This window comes from Dufourea novaeangliae, unplaced genomic scaffold, assembly GCF_001272555.1.
Source record: "Dufourea novaeangliae isolate 0120121106 unplaced genomic scaffold, ASM127255v1 scaffold199, whole genome shotgun sequence".
NCBI classification, from domain to species: domain Eukaryota; kingdom Metazoa; phylum Arthropoda; class Insecta; order Hymenoptera; family Halictidae; genus Dufourea; species Dufourea novaeangliae.
Window position 1 is genome coordinate 583,660 of NW_015374073.1, and position 25,544 is coordinate 609,203.

Consider the following 25,544-nt stretch of genomic DNA (forward strand, 5'->3'; position numbering starts at 1 on the left):
AAGAAACTTTAATTACCTTCGGATAAAAATATCTCAATAGTAAATGATCGGAACGACATGGTTAATAAGGTCTTGAATTTCTTTTTTAAGCTATGCATAAATATACAAAAGAATATAGGATCCTATTTTAAAAAAAGTATCAATGACCTTGAAAAGTGCTTAAAAAATGACTTTAATTTTGTACTGAGGATTTTTTCCATACAACAACAAGTAACCAAGATATATATAGTTAATCTTATTTAGCTAATCCCCCTCGTATGGTGTATTTTTAAATTATTATGAATATCATTTAAATGAAATTAATTTCTAAGAAGAACAGAGTCCGCCATTCTTTCCTACAGTGTTTATCATTGCATTTATAGACCCTTAACAATACGAAGAACTGATTTCAATTGCACAAAATTAAATTAATTGGATTTTGTATTTCTCTTGATACGAGATATTTCTCAGTTGTTCTTACGGAAATGAAATTAATTTCTAAGAGGAACGGGCTCGGCAATGGTTTCGTTTGGCATTTACGATCGAGAGCATAAAGCAACGGTGCAATGAAGCGCGAATCTCCGGAGCTGCAAAAAAGCTCTACATGGGAGTACTTTCCACCCATCTCGGCACGTATACCCTTACCGGAAGATTTATCCGCGGACGGAGGCCAAAAGTATTCTAGAAGAACGCTACGATACATAATCGAACACGATATATCGGAGTTAACCCTTCGATCCATTTCAATAACTCGAAATTGTTTCGAAACACATTTTCTTTTAAACCCGTTTCTTCTTTCTTTCAATTTCGTTCTTTTCTTCAGTACGAAATAAACCCTTCGATGCAAAACATAAGAACAAGGCAAGGTTAAAGAACACACCCGTGTAAAGAAATAAAACAGAAATAAACGTGGAATACAAGTGTTATTCTGAAATTTCTTAAAATCATAATATTATAATACTAATTTATTTAGAGTAATTGCTATTGAATATCGTGTAATAAAGAGCAAATACTTTCTTATCAGTAATACTTTCTTAATCAGTCATATTGAATATGATTCTAATTATTGGTAAATTTTATAAAAATATTACCTTTTTAATTTTTTTTTAAATTTATTCTATTTCTAAACTACACGCAAGTTTCTCAATTCATATTACGGATAAGCTGTAATATTCAAGTTGAACTGTATACAATGTCACAGAAATAGTAATTTACCTTAATACGTAATTTATGCTAGGAGTTGAATCTGTTGAATATAACTTTACTTATTAGAACGAATAACTTTATAATCAAAAGAACGTTCTGTTCCGTCTTTAGGTCGTAGTCCCGTGAAATGCAGAAGGGGGATCTCAGCATTAATTAAAAGTACTAGATCGTGGTCCCCTTTAGAGCCGACACTCCACTCAAATACGTTTAAAAATTCGTCAAAGTTTTCAATATTAAAAGCTGTTCCATCAAAAGGGACTATCTTTGGACAGATAAATGGACGTCATATGTGAACTTTCGTTGCAAATGACCAGCAATTTTTCCGTTATATTGTGAACAATATTAAATGTTATACCCTGACAAGTTGTAAATAAACAAACCTTGTGGGACTTCAAAGGCGTCGATTTTCAGGTTTATGCTCCGTATTAATTTTAAACTTCAAATTGATCAAATATTTAAAATTACACATTTGTGTCGATTAAACATTCTGCGTTGGGAAATAATCACAGCTGTTGCCCAAATCGATAATAACTCCAAACACGTAATGCAATCTTATTAATAATCACTGCGTTAAATGGAATATTGTAAATTAACAACGGAAGTAAATATTTAAAATAGCCGAGCCTATTGACACACGTAATTCCGCTAACAGTATATACATGTGCGAGTTAATTATTTGTGAAAGATAAACGGCGTAATCCGAATGTTTTATTATCATTGCTCTTCCTGAAATACACATTACAATTTGCAATGGTTCTGTAATATACTATATGTAATAATTATTTTATAATTTTATGTCATCTCAAAATATGTGATATTTACAATTTTATACTGTCTTAAAATACGTGTGTTCTACCATTCTGTCGTAGAATCTTGTACAATCTCGAAAACGTAATTTCTATCGCACTAAATCTCTTGAAATATGCGACAACAATTTTTCATTTCTTTAAAGTACCTTTTGTTTTAAATCTCCTATACATGATTTGCATTGAAATAAATTCTTGCGGAAAAGAACAACTACGTTTTAAAATAGTCGGGAATGGCGTGACGATACAATTCTGATCGTTTGGGAATTGAAGTGCGCATTTTCGTCGAATATAAAGTTGCTCCTCGCTTATCGAGTTCAATATAAATGCAAATGATATTCATTGACCTCCATGACAAATATTTAAACGTGTACAAGCGTATAAAGACTTCGAAAGTTTCAAATGACTAGACATTCATTGTACGAATTGTACCTGCTTCTACATGATCAACTACCACAAAATATAATATGCTTTCATATTTGTCTTGTTTCACGTGCACGGAATTAAATATTTTTCAGTATTATTTCCATTGAATATTCATTCTTGATAGATATTCTAACCGATTCTGTCCACATTTTTGGAGGAAAATAAATGTAATTTCTTAATATTAATAATTTAGTTTTACAAAATTATTATATAATGTTTTCCTGAACATTTACAGTTAGTCATGATTATATTTTTTACACTTCAGTTTATAAATTAAGTTAAAAAGTATTATCATTCTTCTGAATATGTTGGACAATAATTATTTTAATTAAATTTTCAACTAGTGTCAGAAACATTAATCGAAATTTTATGAAGTTTAATCACCCAGTCAACCCAAATTATACATATATAAGGAAATTAGATAAATCTGATTATGTGCAAGCCATAATTTTCCACAATTCATTTGAAATAATTTAAAATGATTCAATTGCGTTGGCAAACAGTACCTCGAAAACAATAAAAGTCCACGTTTTAATTTAGAATACAAATAGTGATCTCGGTTAATTACACTGGTCAATATGATCTTTGTCCCAAAGAATTTATACTGATTCTTATAGATTTCTTTGTACTGAATACGAATCCGTAAACAATTTTTTGTCATCACCCTCAGTATCCGAGAAATTTTATTTTTTTTTTAAATGCAAATTTTCAACTTTGAACATTTCCTGTGTTCAAACATTAATAGTTATTCAGTTGATATTTACATGAAATTATTCTGTAAATTCTCCCGAATAAAACGGTATACGTTGTTATCGCATTATCAACATTTAAATATGTTTAAACAACAATCAAAGGGAAAAGGACACCCGAAATGCACTAATTTTTACAGATATTTTTCAATTTATTTCAAAAAGTAAAGGTGCAGGACATAATCTGACTGCGTCAGCAGATACAGTAAACATTTTTCTTCCAGAACGCATTAACAGAAATGGTAAGACACGTTTTGTGTTCAATACAGGAGCGAAATAGTTTAGTAAAACCTGCGACGCTGGCAGTGGTAGTCAAAGGCGGCAAGCGCAGGCGTTCGACTGTCGTTCGACTGCCGCCTGAGGGTGGTGGCACAAAACTGTTTACGGATTCGTATTCAGCACAGAAGAATCTATAAGAATCAGCAACTGGATGTTCGATGATAAACAAAAAGTTAAATTTTGTCGACCAGTGTTATTATCATTCGTATATAAAAGTGTAATCGAATCACGGTATATGCGACGAATTACTAATATTATATTTAAAAAACATTATCGTACACAATTATTCAAAGAAATTCTTCGCCGATTTGTTGCAGCTGTATCTGTATCTGTGGGCGTTTGGACCCTCGTCGCAATTTCATTGGAGCGTTACTTCGCCATCTGTAGACCGCTGGAGTCAAGACGCTGGCAAACTCAGTTCCACGCATACAAAATGATTGTTGTCGTTTGGTTAGCCAGTCTTACGTGGAATGCGCCCATCTTGGTGTTCTCGCAGCTTAGAAGTATACGCGGAGGTATACATTTTTTGAGAATACTCTTGGAAAATTTTAATGAAATTAGTTTTAAAGAAAAAGTCAATTATTTTTAAATCAATAAAGTATTATCAACTAGATATGTTGTTAACAGTGACTAGTTGCAAACACAATATTGGTTACCCTATTAATTAATATCAGTTATGGAGTTGCAATATTAATATCTATAATTGGCATTTATTAAACAATCGTAATTACGCCTTGCATTTTGCACTTATGAAATACTTAAATGAGGAAAAGATTAATATAATGACTTTACTGAAGATTGAAAGACTTTTTAATATATTTTGAATCTTATGAAATTTGCAGTAGACCTCGAAAATTCTGAATAATCATATTTTTCTCAAAATAGTGGGAAAAAATTGTGAAGTTCCATGAATAGGTATCCGTTGTCTAATTATAGTCTTGCTTATAAAACAATTGAAAACGTACTTTCAGTTAGAGTTATATTAGAATATTAACAATTTTATCCTGTGTTTTCATTTGCTTCCTTATTACATGTATATTTATTACATCTTTGATTCATCACCTACAGAACAATTACAGCACGTTGGTTTTCAAATAAATGCTATTAAAAATAATTATTAGTTCAGAAATACGTGCGCTAAACAGTCGTCCATTGTTAGTTCTGACAGAATCGGAATTCTCATTAGACCATCAGTTATATTCTAATAATTCGAAATTCTAGCGAAAATATGGCTTCGCGTAAATATTTTCGACTATGTTAAGTCTAATGTTAAGTCCCTAACCGCTTTGCAATTTGAAACTCGTTTCGTATGGGTGCGTATTTCAGACTGCGACATTTTCTTGGAATAATGAAATTAAAAAATGAGAATTACTCGTTTATGCACTTATTTGATTTCTCAGTACTCGTTTCATTTGCGTCTCATATATCATTTTGCAATTATAAATATCATTCTTATTCGAATATACAGGATGTTAATAAAAATGTGTGAAACTTTCACAAGATGGATTCTACATGGAAAACTAAAACGAAAGACAAGAATAGCGAAATTGCGTTTGAGGCTTCGTTTCCCAATTATTAATTGTTGTAAATACTGGCGAAATACGGAATGAAATACGTCTGACGCTATGGATTATACTATTTACAACAAATGATCCTTACAAGGAAACACCACGAACGTTGACTCGCAGATTGGAGTGAAACTTTGTGGGTTTATTGAGTGATTCAAGACAAGAATAGCGGTATGTTTCATTCGTGCCCAATCTACTTTTAAGAATGTGAATCTAACCCCAAAATCGAATAGGCACTCCCACTTTTTCGCGCATAACTCATAAAGTACAAGAGATAGAAAAAAATGTTTCAAGCAAAAGTTTATTGGTATAATATGCGCTATAAATTTCCGTTAACAAAATTGTGAAAAACTATTTTTTCGTAAAAAGAAAATTTTAAAACACTTTTTTAACCATTAGTACTATTACTATTTGTACCATTAAGCTTTTGTTTGGGACATTTTTTTCTGTCTTTTGTACTTTCAGAGTTATACGCGAAAAAGTGGGAGTGCCTGTCTGACTTTGGAGGTAGTTTTCACACCCTTAAATGGCGATTGGGCACGAATGAAACATACCGTTATTCTTGTCTTGAATCACTCTATAAACCCAAAAAGTTTCATTCCAATCCGCGAGTCAGCGTTGGTGGTGTTCCCGCGTCAGTTGATAGACGGAATCGATCGATGACATAGTGAAATTTATGAATGAAACCGACTCGTGGAACAATTGACAAACGAAATTGCATTTTCGAAAGCGATTTCGCCTGTACTTTTAACAATTAATATCTTATACATATAATATCGTCTCAGTTTGGCGTGTAGAATCCACCCTATAATTGATTAACACCCTGAAGAATAATGTAATATTTATTGAAATGTGAAAATCGTAAAAAAATATCTATACAATGTCACAAAGTATTAAAAAGTGTTTAACTTGCTGAACAAACATAAGGTATTACTATTTTACGTAGACGCCTCTTTTACGGTCAATATATGAATGATTGTTGTTAAAGTCGTTCAATCTCTGTGGTAAAATGCTTCGTACTGTGGATAGAAACTTCGATGTTTGGCGTCTGTTTTTTCAGGAAGGCACAAGTGTCGAGAACAATGGCCGAGTGTGGGCATCGAAAGAGCATATAATCTCTTTTTGGATGGAACTCTGCTCTTAGTTCCTTTAATCGTAATGAGCCTGGCGTACTCGTTAATCGCGGCGGAACTTTGGCGTGGATTACGACAAGAAATGCGACAAACGTCCGGCTGTCAACGACGCTGTAAGTAGTTTGAAAATCTTTACGATTGTTATTTGCTTCTCTTGGTGCGACGTTTAAGTATCGAAGTTGAGCACTGAACCCTTAATATTTCCATAAGTCGTAAACTCTGGACATATTATACTTGGATACATACTTTTATTTCGTCAGAATACTACAGTACGTTTGACATTCATTATTGTAATTTGTAAGAAAGAAGAATCATCATTTTTAAGTAACACAACGGAACATATTGAACTCACACACGCCGATTTTGACGCAATTCATATTGAAATACTTTATGGAAAAATATTTTACATGTATTTCTTTATTGGCATTCTTTCACATTGAAGGGATGAGAACACCCCCGAAGTTAGGGGTTGGGAACGTATTTTTGGAGTATGTCGGGAACTGAAGGGTATTGGAAAGAACTTTTTTTGAATTCTATGTATTTGAATGGGGAATTTGATTACAATTGAGAAATGAATAAAACGTGATATAATAGCTTGAGACTATCAATTTATTAAAAAACACATGTAATCATTTTTCATCGGTAAATTGGAGAAAAATATGTGCGTTATGGGTATAATATTGTATTATGCTGCCCAATAAGTTCGTGCGGTTTCGTATGGATCTAGAAATTTTTATTTCTTTCAAAAATATTTACTAACATTTCATCTATTATACTAAGTTGACCAGAAAGTCTTTTCGCTCTTTCCTTCAACGTGTTGTTTATATTGCGATGCATGGACATATATGCCAATAACTTTGCAAAGGCATATCAAATCCGAAGGTCGCCATTCCGACGCGCCGTTTGAAAGCAAAAGCATAAAGACTGGTTGCATGTGTCGTGTTCAGTAGAGCCTTGAAATGGAAGAAAGTAAAATATATTTTCGACGGCATTACACTGTATTACTACGATAAAGGTAAAAATGCAGTGCAGAACAGAAGAAATATATGTATAGTGTATGGTAAGAGTGCTATGAATGATAGGGTATGCCAATTTTGGTTGTCAAATTACGGGCAGGAAATTTTGCTGTCGGAGCTGATCCACTCTCTGAAAGACCAACGAAAGTTTGCAGCGACCTAATTCAGGCATTCGTTGTAAATAACCCACGTGAAACCTCACGGGCGATTATGTTATTTAACAAATACACCAACAATATATCGTATAATAAAGTTCTGTTCTTGCAGAGTAAAAAATTGTCTCTATGTTTCCTTAAAACATACGAGAAAACTTTTTAGCCAGCCCAATATATTCTCTACCATTATTCATTATATTCCCCCAACGTTCCGGCAGTATTTGAATTCCACGTTTGAAGAAGTTTTCTAGTTTCACTTCACTATGAAAGGAAAGTCCGCTCAAAGCGTTTTGAGGAAAACGGAAGGAATAGTCGAAGCAAGGTTCGTCGACTAGGGAGAATACTAAAGAATCGTCACCATAGACAGCGCATATATTTCAGTGGGTTTTTAGTACCTTTGCATCTTTGCAATCACGATTAAACTCGACGAGCAACGTATGTCGAAGATGTTCGATTTCATTCATTTGAAACTCCCTAGATGTTAAACGTAAACTTTATTGTTAACCCTCGGAAGACAGGTGTGACAGGGACACGGTAGATAAATGCAGGGTCATGTTGACCCATAGTAGAATTTTCATTGTATGCAGGTTTGAACAGGGAATTATACATAAAATTTTATGTATATCATCAAGTTCATTATATTAGGTTGATGAAAAAGTTCGTCCCGCTGTTGGATCAGTTCTTTATCCAGAAACATCAGAACTTCTATGAGTGCAGAATTATGCAGCTACTGGAGAGATGGAGAAAGATCATCGAACAGAACGGCACATATACATTTGTATGTATATGTATAAATATGTATATTGATTAAATGTAATTTCTTGTAAATAAAATTATTCTTCAATTTTTGTCAAATGGGACGAACTTTTACATCGACCCAATACATTTATATGTATACATAACTGCAAAAAATATAGCAATAGCCTCAGATAGGTCAAAATGATCCTGCATTCGCTGTACGAGGAATAATAACGCGAGACGAAAAATATCTAATTAATTCTAAAAAAATCTAACGCAAAAACAAGTAAAATGATAAACGCGAAAAAAAATAAAAATTCTGATGTCAATAAAAGCTATGATGTATTATTGAGTCGTTCGGATAGTTCGTAGAGTTTTGAGTGCATTATATCTTTTTATTGAATGAAGCAAAAATCGCTTGATCTGGTGAACAGGTACTATTGTACTTTCCAGGAGTGAATTAAGTGTAGTTACTGTACAAGTTAATTGTACCTTTTTTTTCTGTGATAAATACGGACGAAACCTATGTATAAGCACAAGGTACATTTTCATTACGTTCTATGAAACTTGTAAAATAATTACCTTACTTTGATTAGAACAAGAAATGTTTAGGAAAGTAAATCTGCACGATCATATTGTACAACCTATTTATACGAACCGTTCAACGTGACGGTCACCACAATTCTTCAGACACTTCTGGTAATTTGACAAAGAAATGTTATGAACAAAAGTTAATTAGCACTCAATCGGCAATAAAGTGCAGTATTAAAACTTGCCAAAAAAGTTTTCTTCAATAAAAGATTAAGGTCACCTTCACTTTTTTAAATTACGCCATGTTATTTTTTTGTCCGGTATAGTAAGTAAAACTAAAGCAAATTCCACGATATCATATGAAGTTGTTTTTTTATGAATAATTTTCTTAGAAAATCATTGTTCCGTCGTAGACCGAAACGACGGCTATAGAATCAGACGGTACCGTTACTTTTTATTATTTTATTTTCTTCATTCAAGCAATTTTAATTTCGTTGACAGAAAGAGAATAATAGACAAAAGAAGCGAACATTTGGTCTGCAGTCCGCCACATGCGCTCGGTAACCTGGGACCCATCCGCGCCGGGCCTTACCAGGGCGCGCTGACTCGCAGACAATACAGCCATAAACCCTACCGTTGAGAGACTCGAAAATTCGTCGCGGTCAACTCGCACCGTGACCACGTGCGCGATATTTTCCTGCCGTCCGCTTCGCCCTGAAGGAGAGGTTTTCCACCTCCACGTCGTTTGGAAAAACCGAGAAATTTGCCTTCCCCTTCAGGGCATGACCAATAAGTAGGCGAGTTTTGGTAACGCCTTCAGCGAACTTTGAGGAAGCACGACGTCACACGAAACTCGAACATTCAGTCGCAAACACTCATTCGAAAAGATTCATTCGCAAGCACTCAGTCGCAAACACTCATACGAAAGGATTCAGTCGCAAACACTCATTCGAAAACATTCATACGCAAACACTCGGTCGCAAACATACACTCGCATTCGACAAGTCGTACACGAACATACATCCGCATTCGAACATTCGTACTCGAACATTACCACGTACTCGTATCGACAAGAGTCAAACGGACTCAATTCATTCGCAAAGACTCGGTCGAAAACATTCATTCGACAACAATCATTCGAAAACACGCACTCGTTACGACAAGAGTCACACGGACTCAATTCATTCGACAACAGTCACCTCACGATTCGTCAGCTCCAACGGTCGAGCAATTATATTCGTTTTTCTCACCAGAGAATATTGAAACAGTTGCCTAATATTAATTTGGCGGGCAACAGTCGCAACCGGACGTGTACCACGACGGTCGAGCCTGGAATTTACAACTCCAGGCTGATTCGAAAGAGAAATCCACGCGGACGGACGCGACAATCATGGTCTCTATTAACACGTTGACTGCCACAGTGAAAAAGACCGTACGTAGCCAGACACACATTGTTTCGTTTTTTAAGTCATAACCACGTCAAAAATACATACGTTCATTTAATAGACGCTGTTGAACTTGTTATAAATTATACTGTGATATTAATTTTATGCAAAAATTTTGTAACGGTATTCAAACAATCCAACTTCTTTGCAATATAGTACGTGTCATCCATATTTAGGTGATGTGGCAGTCAAAGTGTTAATGCGTGAGACAAACATGAATATAACTCAGTGATGCTTGGTAAATGAATGTAAATAGTAAACATACTTCTAATAAATTCAACCTTTCGTTCATGGTGCGTAAACGTATCATTAGTGAACGCCGAATAAGAGCTCAAACTGCATGCCGCCTTCATGAACGTTTATTATATGTATGTGTTAAGAGGGTACATGGTCATTAGATGGCTAAAATTTTTAGTTTCCGTTGGAGTAGATTGAAGAGTGTCATAACTGAAACCATTTGCATGTTTTAAAATTCTTTACTGTGGATATAACACGTATTTTAAAACCAAAAAACTTCCACAATATAAAAATATAAGGGAAATACGAAATGCCAAATTGGATGCTGCGTGTTTAGGTGGTGAACATTCATGTACATATTCTTTGACTCAACATCTACAATGTGGTACTTTGTTGAAAAAAATTAAGAAAAATGTAAGCTTTTCCCGAAATAATTCTCTAAAGGGTGTTTAGTAAAATTTGTCAAGGTTCTGGGATTTTAATAATCGAGTTCTGCCTTGTAGATTTTGAATCAGAATATTTACTGATTGACGATGATTTTGCTTTCACGTGAGTCATTCAACTTGAACGATATTTCCCACCCGAACGTGCAGCGCCCACTTTTGGCGCTTTATATTTCACGTAATTATTAATATTTTAGAGGTCTTTTCGTTTTAAAATACATGTTCTATCTACATTGGACATAAGAAAAATATTAAAGATCCCTACTGTGGAACAGGAAATTCGCTAATGCACACCAGCACAGGATTGAAAATCATAAAAACCAATTTGCCAAAAATTTTTACTCCGGTTTACCCAGAAAACTCAAAAGGAAACACCCAATGGATCTATTTACACCTAACAATTCACAAATAGTTAAATACTAGAACACCTTCACTTTTAATCAATTTTTTCTATCCTCTTTATTTTTCTTCTTCTTTTCCTTCGTCATAAATACAACTAATATTGATTTACTCTAGAGATTATAGATCAATAGTAATGAGTCGAAATCCGCACGTTATTTTCGAAATACTAGCATAAAATAAATGTAAGTAATTGTAAGTATACAAGTAGGAACATTTAATAAAAGAAAATACAAAAAGAAATATCCACACTGAAGAATTATGAACCGTGCAAATGATTTGAGTCATTAGACGCTCTTTAATCTAACCCAAAAGGAACCATTCATTTTAGCTGTCTAACGCCCATAAACATAATCCCACTTAAGAAGAATCTTATTAAATTCAAGAATAATTGTCCAAGCAAATTATTCACGGAAAAACAAGTTTATATGACATTGTTGAATTTTTCTCGGTGCCATCTACAATACTCGATAAAAAAACTTATACAGCGCCATTCAGAAGATTGAAAAAATTATTTTTATATTAGATTATTGAAAAAAAATTTCTTGGCAATTTTTAATACTGCAGTTTATTGTCGATTTAGTATTCTTTAACTTTTGTTCATAACCTTTTTTGGCCTGCATTGTAACTATTATATACATATATCGTATCGATGCTCGGTTAATGTCGTTCATATGCTGGAAATATGGTACTGTTTAGTGGAACACAACCTTAATATCTCGCATTAGCAATCAAGAGGCACGATGTTATAGGAGAAAGGAGGGAGTAAGTACTATACGATCGATATCGTACGTATCGAAAATGAAAAAGTATTTAATCCAGTACGTCCACTGCTGTGGAGAGTAGTCAGCCCACGGCGTACGTGTGCCACAAAAGTATACCGGACTGAAATGGTTAATTACAGTAAAACTTCATTTATCGAAAAGAATTTTGTCACAGTACTCGGTTTACCAAATATAATACTGAGCTCGTATTATCTGAAGGTCGCGTACCGCATACATACGTATACGTACTCCTGTCGTAAATGCTGTAATAAACCGGCTTAAGGCACAGTTAAATTCAAATAATACTTAATAACATAAAAGATCTTTTATAGTTATGAAATCAGTAAATTATTATTACCTGGGGTGCACCGTATCAATTTTTACCGCATTAAAACACATAAGCATTTTAATATGAATAAGATTTTTTGATATGTTGCAAGTTGCCGCCTGTACGGAAAGTTTATTACATGTTTTAATCAAGTTGCAGAAAAATGCATTTCTTGTTATATTTCTAAAAAATCCTTTACTTTATCGAATTTTGATTGTGTGCGTGTTCTGTCACATATGTGTGTGTATTTGGGAGTATCTTGAAGGAGAATGGAAATATTTCGATAAAAAATATTTTAAGATGTTAATAAATGTAATACCCAAAAATTGATTCATAATTATTCAAAATGAAGGTTGTGATTTTTATAAGGCAATAATTTGATCAGAGTAAGTTTTTTTTTTGTTACTTTTAAGTTGCTTTTGTCGTGTATAATGTATATGTATAGGTAAATATGTAAGCCTTTAATTGTTATACAAAATCTGTAACTTGACTTTTTTAAATTGTATTTAACTGCTCCAAACTTGTGAATCGTAGTTTAAATACAAACAAATGAGTTGAAAACCATTCATATGAATATTGGCTTCTATTATGCGAACTTATAATCAGTTGTGGGGGGAGGGATCAGTGGGCTTCTATTGTATGATGGAGTTCTGCAGTTATTTGAATTGACTTAATCTTGACCTATTCAAATAAATGAAGTTTTACTTCATGATGTGATGTCTCGGGAAAAAATGATCCTCTATGGAGTAAAATGAAATACATATGTAAATAGTAACTAAATTAATTGTAGTAAATATAACCAACTAAAGTAGTAGTGACAAATACTATCATACATCGTTTTTTTACAAAAACACATATTTACCGCATTTCGTGTCTAATGAGCCATTAATCTATCCAAATGAACCACAGAAGACTTTCCGTTCTGCACATTGACAACTTTTGTTATAAATACAATGCATCGTAATATCGATTGGTTCTATTCATTCAATAGTAATATCCAATAATACAATTATTCAATAGTAGTATTCATGCTGTTTATTTTTTATGGATTCCATAGCCAGCTTTATATGACGTAATTTTTTGTTAACAAAATGGATATTTCCGTTCTTGTAAATATTGCGCAATGCACACTCTAAATGTATATAATATATGAATTTTGCTGTGGGTCATCGAGAATCCACGTGATACGACCGGAGAGTCATGTAACAAAGCCTGGGCCTGGAGCGAGTTTAGCAAAACTGTGAACAGTACTTGAGATCAGGTTCATACTGAAATATCGAGATACAATCTACTGTTACGCAAATTGTAGTATTTACATAGCTTAAATCATTTTTTTTTAAACATTCGTTTTTTCAAAATCTAGTAAGTGATTCAACTATTAAAAACTATGCAAGTATTTATTATATCTAAACAAATTTGATTAAACATCCGTTAGAGCATTACGTCAGGAAAAATGTAGAGAGCTCATATCTGTTGCATAACTTCACGGATATTTATTAAATTTTTGCAACGAAGTTCCACCTTGTACATTTTGAGTCAGAGAATACTTATATGTATACAACGATTTTGCTTTCAGATAAATTTACCTTCAGTTTGCTGAAGCAATATTTTATATTCATTCTTATTATTGTAAATAAAATATACATTTCTTCCTTGTTACGCACACTCCTATTGTTTCCTTGGATTCTCATTCCTAATGGATACTGATGCAATGAATTGACTATCATTGAAAAATCTATTTCTACTCTGTTAAATTTTATTTAACTTGATTATTGTTATTATCGAAAGTCTAATTGATAATGAAGGTCATATTTGATTTTCTTAACATGCAGTTCCTTTAATCTTCCTCATGGCCATCAGTATAGATTGAATATCAAATATTAAAAAAAGAATTTTACAATCAACAATCTGCCCACTAATCAACTATACATATGTAGTTGTGAGAGAAATATAGTCACTGTCAGAACAAATATTAAAAGATGGAATTACTGAAAGCATTTGGAGCAAACATTATCCGCACACGCCAGATCGTAACAAATAACAAATCCGCCTTACAGTCGAGAGAACGGAATCCAGTGGGACGGTACGAAATTCAACGTACGACAAGGGTGATGGAGGATCTGGTACAACGGTTGTCCTGAATGCCTGCGGCGCATCCTCGGGATTAAGGCGAGGATTTTCCACCTCGCATGGATACTTCCACGACGGTTCTCAGAGGAAATCATCCAAGGTGAGAAAGTGTAATCAAATATCGTCAGAATTTGTGAGAATATGTCAGTATCGTCGTACATTTTAAATAATTTTCAATCGACTGTCCATCAAATTTTCCGAGATAAATCTGCCCACGACCGTGAAATTCAATTTCATTTTAAATTTAAAGTTCCTCAGTGTGTACATTGACAGAAATATTCCTGCTTTAACATTTTAGTGTTTATTATTTTATATCAAAATATCTGACAGTAGAATATAATTGTAGCAATTTAAAAAAAAATATGTTTCTTTTTTAGCCTAATAACTAAAAATTGTTGATATTAATTGGGGTAGGTACTGCTATTATACTACTGTTTACAAATAATCGAACATTTAGTACCAATGACAAAAACAACTTTCGTTACATTCTTATGGATTCAGCAGATTATAAATTTAAGTCATTTATTGAAAATGTTATTAATAATGTGATAAGATGAAATATGGAATTCATTGCTTCGCCTAATTTTTATCTGACCTATGACTTGCTAGAAAAGAAACTATTCGAATACGAAAAATTTTTCTAATAACAAAACAGTTTTATTAGATGTGAAACTTACGAATGTCATTTTTTTAAATGAGAGTGTATCACTTTAGGCGTTCCGAGAATGCATGCTTAATGAAAACTGGTAGTGTACTATCTACGAATGGAAACGTGATTGATGGAACCTAGCGGTTTGAGAGATACGACGATTGATCCCCTAATCTTGCGAATAACTCTGAACGGTGTACAAAGTTTACGTAAACCAAATTATCTAAATTAAAACAAACGTTCATGACAATATTGTTTTCTTCATTCCCAATTAGAAATTTTATTAGGGTGGTGAGAAATAAACATTTTTAAAAATATATTTATCACTTGGTTTAATGCATGTACAGTGACCCACAAATTCGTTCGCAAACGTTCGAAGTAACAATTATGTGTAAAGACTTTTATATAATTCCTGTTTATGTATCCCCATTATCCTTACTTTTATCATTTCTATGCGATCGAAATTCCCAGTTTGGTACGTAATTTGGTCACATAAATGTGACAATCTTCGGTAAACAAATTTTGTTGTAGAGCAACAAAAACATGAGATTATGCTATTCAAATAGGAAATACAGGTTTTTGTTACATCCTCCGTCGGGAATTAAAGATTAATCTCTACTTTATTCTCAATTTCACTGTATTATACGCGCTGTCTACGTCATGCATCTGAAAAATTCTTGTTATAATCACTGTACTGCGAAAAGTTTATGATTAAACCGCGAATTTGTGCATTTGTCGCAAATATGAATATGTAAAAGACAATATACATGAAATTTTAATTAATGACTAAATTATAATAAAACCTTTATTAATTAAAGTAAATCTCTGGCGTAGTTCCAGTTCAGAATATTCTATAAAAATCTGAATTTTTAAAAAGTTCTGCAGTCTGTCGATCAGAAATATTACTACAAAAACATAAACACAGAAAAATGAGAATGCAGTAAAAATTTTGTTTCATAATTTCATAATGAAACCTGAAGAGATCAATTCGATAGTTTCACCGATGTTCTTAATGGATCGAGAAAAATTGAAAAGTTCTTGCAGCTAAGAAAGAGTATAATGTAATTTTCTTTAGAATAGATAAATTATGATGACGAAAAATAGAGAAGTAATTTTTATTGATTGAGAGTAATTACAATCGCTTCACTAATATAGCAAACACAACTTTAAGGTTTTATTACTAAAAAAATTGAAGTAAATTGGGCATGGCTCCCCAACCTGCACATTTAAATTTTCGTTTTAACCATGAAAATCACTTTCCTCCATTAATTTACTAGAAAATGATAGGAAAAGCCACTGCAAAGTGCGTTAGAATCGTCTAAATTGGTTTATCCTAGATTAATACAATTATGAAATGCCCGTGCCCTAAACGATGTAATGAAAATAGGGCGTCCATTATCTGTATTAATTCAGCGCCAAATTTAATTACACGTTTAGTAGTTTTACCGAAACGGAAAATTAAAAAATTCGTGCTTCACATACTTGCGACACTGATTCTGAGTGAGATCGACACTAAATTCTCGTACATAACGTGACATGCATTATTCGTATTTAAAAAGTATGTATGATTACAATAAATTAAAAAAAAAATTATTAACCCCGCCAAGATCACAATACTATACGCATGATTTTCAAAGGAACTTCATGCGATCTTCGTCATATTGAGGTAACACTCACGGTAATCGAATTTCAATGACTGTACCTAACGTGAAACAAATGATGTTGGACACGCATGGATAACTTTATGGAAACGGACTAAAAGTTTTGCGATTAATGCACCTGCGTACAACTCCAACCATTGGTAGAGCAATAAGTTTCAAACTAACGGTCGCGGGGAAAAGGCGTTTCTGTGTTATGAATGAAGTAATAGTGAAGCTAAAGAACTATTTCTGAAGAAGAAGAGAATGGCCTCTCCCGGGAGAGGCAGGGCTCCTGCAAAGGCGTTAGCACGCCGCCGACCCGCGTCCTCCTCACCGCTCACCTTATGCCACGACCGGGATCGGTTCTTTCCCGATCCCGCTGTATTATTTCATAGGCGACTTTATTAGAAAATGTACCACTAAACGTTCGCCAAATGATGTGGTTACAGCACGACGGGTGTTCAGCACATTATGCTCGGAGAGTAAGAGATGCACTGAACAAACTTTACTCAAATAAATGGATAGGACGTGGAGGATTAGTTTCTTGGCCACCTCGTTCTCCAGATTTAACCCCATTAGATTTTTTTCTCTGGGGAGCATTGAAATATGCTGTTTATCAAGAAGTACCCACTACACCAGAAAATACGAAACAACGGATAATTGCAGCATGTGCTAGAATAAGTTCAGAAACGATAAGACATGCACGTGATGCACCGACACGAAGATTGCAACTTTGTATTGACGCAAACGGTCACCACTTCGAGCATTTCCTGTAATGTAAGAAAGTTTATTTTACTACCACATTTGACGTTGCATGACCTTCAATGATAGCTCGCTGCAGTCGTCTCAACGCCGGCTATCACATCGCGATAAAAAAACATAACATTCCATTAAAAAAAATATAGATGACCTTGAAATCTCCTCTATGCCTTCACCCACGCAGAAAATGTTTGTGTGACAATATGTCCTCCACTACGCCGTGTAAGTTTTGTATATAACATTTTTTCATAATATTACAAATAACGGCAATATTCAAAGTGGACATAGTTATTGCCCCACCCTGTATAGTGGACTCTTACGATATTGCCACTAGGAATATTGCCACCCAAGGCACTTCTCCTTCACACGTACATTCACACACACACATTCACTGTCCCACCACGTTGCGTATGCTGTCATCTCCAGCACGATCCAACTGTTGTGCAGACACTGAAGCCGGGGCTATGGTGGCAGAACTTAACACGGAGAGGGCTCTCGAATGATCGCCATTTTATTGACCTACAGCCCCGAACATAGCAATATCATAAGAGTTACTGTACCTGTCCCTTACTACAATCCCAAATCTGCAGGTCATTCGCGAGCGTTGACGACGCTACCGAAGAACAGGTAGTGGGTACATACTACATACATCCACTCGTTGTTTACACATTTTTCTTACATTTCTTTCCCTTGCGAGGGATTCGAGTAAGATTTTCTTACAATGAGTTTCAATGGCGTTCGTCGATGCAAACACATCTAGTTAACGAAAAATACACTTCGTATATTTCATACAGTATTAATTTAATTTATTTACGTAATTTTTGTATTGTATGATATTAATTAAGTATATTGTAGCAAGTTTTAATTTATTTTAAATTATTTTCTTTAATGTCCATTCTGTGTGTATGCTGCAATCTCCTTTGTGGATTTTAACGAGTAACCAGGTTTAATGTCGTGCAGCAATTTCAGTGTGCATTTTTATGAAGTGTTGCATAAAGATAGGCCAGGCATGAGGACAGGTGTGATGCATCACTTTTGTGGCTATGAGGTACAAGCGAATTTTTTTAAGGGTACGGTAATGTTTGTGTCGGCACGGTTATGCCCTTCGCTCACTGCTACTGTGCAGATTGCCTGGTTTCAGGCGTTTCTGACCCCAATTTTTAACAGTTAACGATTTAAAAATGAAGACTCCAACACAATTTCATCGTTCTTAATTTTCGTTATATTTTAACATACAGAATCGCCCATTAAAGTTTCTAACGATTGGCCGAACATCCTGTACAGGAGCTGCATCGTAACTGTATCCCCGATTATTGAACCACTTGTTAAAAAATTAATATAACCAAGAATTAACATATAGTAGTAAATTTCAGCTGCTGCTAGATTGCATTAATTAAAAGCTTTTAATATTATTTTGTTTAAAAAACGTGATCACCTTCGTCTTTTTAAATGGTACCTACCATATCAGATACTCCTATCAGTTTTATAGAGGAGCTCAAAACAAATCGAACCATAAGTACGTTAACGTATGCACATTTAGCATACTGCAACGAAAAATCGTACGAAGTTTGAAATATTGTATTCTTGACATAAGCATAAACAATTGAAGAACAATAAGTTTGAACGTCTGCTCGCAACTTCTGGACACATTATGGTTTTCACAATATGCAGTACTTTTTTGATAAGCGGTAGATTAGGTTTATTCCTATTATTTAATTTTTTTGGGTCCTCCTTGGAATTAGTCAATCCAAATTATCCATATAACCCGTCAACAACTTCCCCTCCACGAGCCGACAGCTGAACGTTAAGAGTCGAAACAAGATTAAAGACAAAGTATTTAAAAAATTTCATTTTTTCTTCAAATTAAGTGATGAAATTATTTATTGTTTATTTCAAGTATTATTAATTTAACCAATAATAATTACATAGATCAAAGGGAAAAGTGTATAGTTGCCAGTGAGAAATTAAGGTGTTAATTTTTTTAACCCCTTACCTTACAACATCGAGTCAGACACGTGATAACGATTTCAAACTGAATTTAGTAAACACGTATATTATTCGTTTTCTTTGAGTCGGCATGAAATACTGTTCCGCTGGTATAAACGCTTAAGGTTTCGAATACACGTAACATTTGCCATAAGAAGAGAATTCCGTTTATATCTCAGAAAATATTAACGATAAAGATATTTTTCAGAGTGAAATCGTAAAAGAAATCGTATGGCAAGGGATTAAGGAAGTGGACTTGTTTATAGATAGTACAAATCTATTGATTGTGTAGAATACACAAGCGAAATATTATTTTTTAATGTCAAAGATAAAAGGAGCAGTACTCATCAGAAAAGTAAAAGACGTGGCCTATTAAGGACTCGCTTCGTTCGTTTAATAAAATTTTCATGAACAGAAAACCAAGCATAAAAAAGTTTCATTGCTGCGTTAGCGGTGTTTCGGAGCTCTTTAAATGTGTGAGCATTTAAATTCTAGGTCATGGTTTTGAACGTGTATTAAAGATACGCGTATACACGTGTATTAAAAACTACACTGATTAAAACATGAATATATTAATTACGCACGTACACATGTATTTAAATACACGTGAAATAGAGATCTTTAATTTAAACCGTTGTCGGTTGCTTCTAGCACAGTCCCTCTTTCTCTTTCACTCGCAATCCGTTTCTGCGACCGTCGAGTCGTTGCCGACAAAATACAAATACGTGCTGCCAAGGTTCAACACAAACTTTATGACATGCAAAATTCATCGACTGTTTCGATAACCGTTACAAATCGGACCCGAAATTTTCACATTTATCAAGAAACTACTGTACTACAATCTAATTGAATTATTAGGTCGATAAGAATTAAGTGACTGATTTCCATTCGTAGTCTTACAATTTTATATAATTTGCATAGATTGAATACGTTCTATCATCTCTAATTAGTGTTGTATAAAGCTCGAGTCTTTGAAGCTACAAAGCTTAGCCTTAAAGACTAAGTCTTTAAGGCTACAATCATATGAAGCTCGAGGCTCAAGGCTCGAGCTCCAAGGCTCGAGTCGTCGAGGCTCGAGGCTCGAGTTTCAAGGCTTTGAGTAGTCGAGACTAGAGCCTCGAAGCTCGAGGCTTTTATGTTTAACACGTTCACTGCTTAGCGTGTTTCTGCTGGTTTTGTCTTCAGCGCCAAAGAGTAGTGTTGTATAAAGCTCGAGTCTTTGAAGCTACAAAGCTTAGCCTTAAAGACTGAGTCTTTAAGGCTACAATCATATGAAGCTCGAGGCTCAAGGCTCGAGCTCCAAGGCTCGAGTCGTCGAGGCTCGAGGCTCGAGTTTCAAGGCTTTGAGTAGTCGAGACTCGAGCCTCGAAGCTCGAGGCTTTTATGTTTAACACGTTCACTGCTTAGCGTGTTTCTGCTGGTTTTGTCTTCAGCGCCAAAGAGTGATTGCCCATTAGAATCATATAATAATATATTACACAATATGATTATATGTATTGTGCAAACTTATCATGCGTAATACATTAATCTTGCTGCCGGTCATCTATGACTCCCACGGCGTAAGAGTATGTTTCCAGTCGATCAGATAATACTATATTTTGAACATTACAGACAAATTTTTAGCAATGTTTCATTTCGTCTACTATTCAATGGTTATTTTGTTTCATTTTTCATTTCCCTTTCTTGGTATCAATCTCTCATGTGTTTGCAGTCATCGCTGTATTTTTTAAAAACTGTATAAAGTATAATATTATAGATTTAGTGTAAATTCCATTATTTAACACTTAAGGGTTCTAGAGGGTTGAACCTTAAAGCTTCAGACTTAATGTGGAATAACACAGTGACGATTGGCAAAAATTAAGTTTTTTATATATATACTTTCAAAGTATAATTTTTCGAAAATATTCTACCAGAATATTAAGTCGAATATCACGTGAATAACGAAAAAAATGTCCCAACTTTGATCAATGAACCGTGAACAAATTGAGAAATTATTTTGTTCGACGCGTAACATCCTATGACTCGTATATCTTGCTCAAGTATACATAGGTATTTTGTAATAAAAGAAAATTTAACGTATTGTCCAAAATATATATTTGATCACCCTATTAATAATAATTTAATGAGGTTTGGGTGTTGTAGACCTAATTTATAAAAACCACGCTTTTCTGGACGTTTTTGGATTATTCCCCCTTGAATCTTTAAAAGCTTGAGATTCGTGTAATATTAGAGTTAAAAACTGAAAACTTTTAGGTTAAGTTTTAAGGCTTCGAAAATTCAAGGTCTGTACATTACTTCACTACATACAATTTATACGACTCGAGCCTTCAAGCTTAAAGGCTCGAGCGTTAAAGACTCGAGCTTTCACGACTCAAGCTTCGAACCTTGAGGGTTCGAGCCTTTAGGGTTTGAACCGCGACTCGAGCTGTTAAAGCTCAAGACTCGAGGCTCATTTTAACAACACTATCTCTAATACATATTGTTTGTTATATGGCGAAACTTGATGTTTCATTTATTTTGAAAATTCCAATAAAAATATTAAGGAACATTGATTCACATACTCTAGATAAACAAAAGATGAAAGAACTTGTATATTAATATCAATAGTTTCCTCATATATACATATTTTCATAGTAGCCAAAAAAAATAAACTGAACTGCTGAATTTCTTCGTCGACTACTTCTTAAGCGGTCGAGTTAAATGGAAGATCCACTACATTAATTGCAAATTGTCGACTCAGATGTATCGTGCCATCCATTGTGTTCGATAATTAACAATTTACTTAATCCCTTGACTGAAAAGGTGCGCGTCCCGAGGACAGGAGTCTCCAGAGTGATGTCTGGGAAATGTCAAGGATCAGAATGTCCGCCCGAATCAAGGATACAAGTCAGGAGCAACGGAAGCAGTTATTTGACGAGAGACGCGAACGAGTCTATCAGCGAGGAACAACAAGATTCCGGATATCCGTTTGGAAGGCAACACGCGATACGTAGTAATTACGTGGGCAAGAGTATAGAGGCCAAGAAGAAGGTATGTGAAGTGGCGATTGAGTTTACTTAAAATACCAACAATATGTACAGGAATGAAGTAATTACTTAATAATGACAAAAAAATTGAAAAGGATCAAAGGCTTATATTTATTAATTTTTTGCTTTAAAGTACTTCAATATTTCAAATATAGTAGTACCAGGCAAATAGAAATTTGTTCTAATATGTAATGTTAACTAAAACAGAAGAGCAGAAGAAGAATGTATAAGGTAACAAAAATTTATTTGTTTGAAACCAAAGCAAGAGACGACATGATTCCTATTGTTCTATACCAGGTGTTAACAGTTTAACAAAACTGTTCTCGATAGTAGAACTCACTAAATCTCTAATGAATAAAGACTTGATTGTAAACGTAACTCTCCGGTAGCTACTGTTCTCCAATAGATATCCCTTCTACTCTCGGGAATATAATTCACAAGGATCCTATTCTCAAGTGGGCACGTAGCACTAAGTCACATGTGCACCAGAGTTACTTTATCATTATTAGATGCTTGCACGAATTCCCATTTCCCAGAAACTAGAATTCTTTTCACACAAATTAAAATAAAAGAGCAATTCATTTCACCGATTAAAGGATTGATCATGTTGAGAAACTAAAAGAAAAACTTCTTTGTCTTCTACAATTAACAGGTTAAAAATAATGTCTGGACATTCATTTTATTGGAAGAAACGTTATTTTTCGTTAATTTAAAATTGTGTGGACCACACGAACTAGGAACTAACAAGGGAAGTTCGGTAACCCGAAAATTCCAATTCGTTTTAAACTTTGCAGGTTTGTAGGAGACCTCGAGGGAAGTATAGCGCAATGTTTGTTTTTGGCCCAATTTCAGTTCTTCAGGGTGAAAACATCCCTTGAAAGTAGATAGGTGTTTCCACATTTCCCTGTATATCTTTAAAACTATCGTAGATATAAAAAAATGGTTATAATAAAAAATTGAATGGTTTTTTTATGCTCTATGAAACGATGCAATTAAATTGATAATTAATAAAAGTGGAGGAGATGTTTTTATTTAAACAAAGAATTTTTATCAATTTATTTGCATCGTTTTATAGAGCATAAAAAACCATTCAATTTTTATTATAACCATTTTTTTATATCTACGATAGTTTTAAAGATATACAGGGAAATATGGAAACACCTATCTACTTTCAAGGGATGTTTTCACCCTGAAGAACTGAAATTGGGCCAAAAACAAAAATTGCGCTATACTTCTCTTGAGGTCCCCTACAAATCTGCAAACTAAAAAAAATCGGAATTTTCGAGTTACCGAACTTTCCTTGTAAGAAAAATTGAAAGAATACTTAGCCGAACGGTTACACCTGGAACGTAACAGTTGATTAGCTGAAGCTGTTGTAGCACACGAGTACATGAATTACAGGTGATCAGAATGCTGTTTGTAATTGTGCTGGAGTTCTTCATCTGTTGGGCACCGTTGCACGTGATCAATACCTGGTATCTTTTCGCCCCAGAATTGGTTTATTCTGTGGTTGGGAGTACAGGCGTCAGCTTGGTGCTGTTACTCGCATACGTATCCAGTTGCTGCAATCCAATCACATACTGCTTCATGAACAGGAAGTTCCGTCAGGCGTTCCTGGGCCTTTTCAACTGTCATCGTTGCTGGAGGTAATCGATCGCGGCTTACACCATCATTACCTTTCTGTTCTTTTCTTTGTTGAACGGACCTATTAACATCGGCTAATTGAAACTGTCCCATTTGAGTAGAGTAACAGTTCTGTTATGCGGATTGCACATATTTATTTCTGATTAAGTAATGGATGTTTGCGCGAATTCGTACTGTTATACGTATATCTATCAATTGACAGAGACAAGAGTTATGTAAAATTTTTCTTTGTTATTAAGAGTGTCGGTACACAGAGAATTATTTGTTCTTGTCATAGAAATTTACTATCAATACTGCATTGAGTAGTATGAGTAAATAGGATGGTTGGAATACGATCTCATTTTCGATAGCCATTCAGTGTTGTCTACCTGTCATAACGGTGAAGCATGTCAAACATAGATGTGGGTCAATTGTCTGAATATCTATAGAATTCATGAATCAATAGATCAATAGATTTGACAAATTGAATCAATTCTGTTTCGTTTTTACTAAATATTTACAGTAAATCCTCGATGAGTGTTCGAAGGATACACCGCACTGAAACCTCGTTAAAAAGTCAGCGTTACACCTCGGGACCTCTTCTTGTCAGTGTCAAGGACCCTTCGAATACTCATCGATGATTTACTGTAGCTATGAGTGTAGGTAATTAAGCTTGTAATGACAATAATATAATGAAGTTTCTTAACCGTCGTGTACTTTAACCCAAATTCAGACTTTAATCTTTAATTATATCCTTTATCAGAGAAACTCTCTAAATTAAGTTGACAAAAGTAGTTTACATATAGAGTGTTAATAAAAATTTGAGATATTCACAAAATGAATTCTATACGCCAAACTAAGACGAAAATCAAGTATGACGAAATTACGTACGAGTCTCGTTTCCAAGTTATCAATTCTTGAAAATACAGGCAAAATGCGCGTAAAATACGTCTGGCGCTGTGGGTTATATTACGTGAAAAGCTGATTACCAGCTGTTACACGAGGTCGATCGATGACCTAGTTAAATTTATGAATGAAATACAATTGAATGAATGAAACCAACTCATGAAACAATTGAAAAGCACACCTCTCGAGTAGCATAACCCTTCGTTTTGAACGTATTTTACGCGATTACGCCTGTATTTTCAACAATTAATAACTCGGAAATAAAACTTCTGACTTATTTTCGTGGTTCTTGATCTTCGTCTCAGTTTTACATGTAGAACCCACCTTGTGAAAATGTCCCTCCATTTTTATTAACAATAAAATTAAAATTAACAAATACTAATAAACCCTGTATATCTTATAGGACCATTCCAACCAGCTCAAAAATTTTTATTTTACACAGCAGTTTATATTTTCAAATTATAGTTCACTTTTGAATGAAATAAATGTATTATGTATAACATTAAAAATGTTCATATATGTAGGTACAAAACTTAAAATTAATGTTTCGTGCAATTTTGTTTTTAATAACATCCATCGTGTCTGTGAACAGCTCAAAGAGGATATGTGTTACGGAACCAGTT

The 25,544-nt window shown here is 34.1% G+C and overlaps 1 protein-coding gene across 1 annotated transcript in view; it reads left to right on the forward strand.

Annotated features, from left to right (window-relative positions):
• The window catches only part of LOC107190418 (cholecystokinin receptor type A-like), a 47,773-nt gene that overhangs the window by 18,901 nt on the left and 3,328 nt on the right, over window positions 1-25,544 (forward strand). Inside the window, exons 3-7 of the mRNA XM_015579216.1 lie at window positions 3,763-3,960; window positions 6,074-6,259; window positions 14,260-14,432; window positions 22,169-22,396; window positions 23,794-24,038. Of these exons, the coding sequence (XP_015434702.1) occupies window positions 3,763-3,960; window positions 6,074-6,259; window positions 14,260-14,432; window positions 22,169-22,396; window positions 23,794-24,038 (1,030 nt within the window). The remainder of the gene's footprint in view (window positions 1-3,762; window positions 3,961-6,073; window positions 6,260-14,259; window positions 14,433-22,168; window positions 22,397-23,793; window positions 24,039-25,544) is intronic.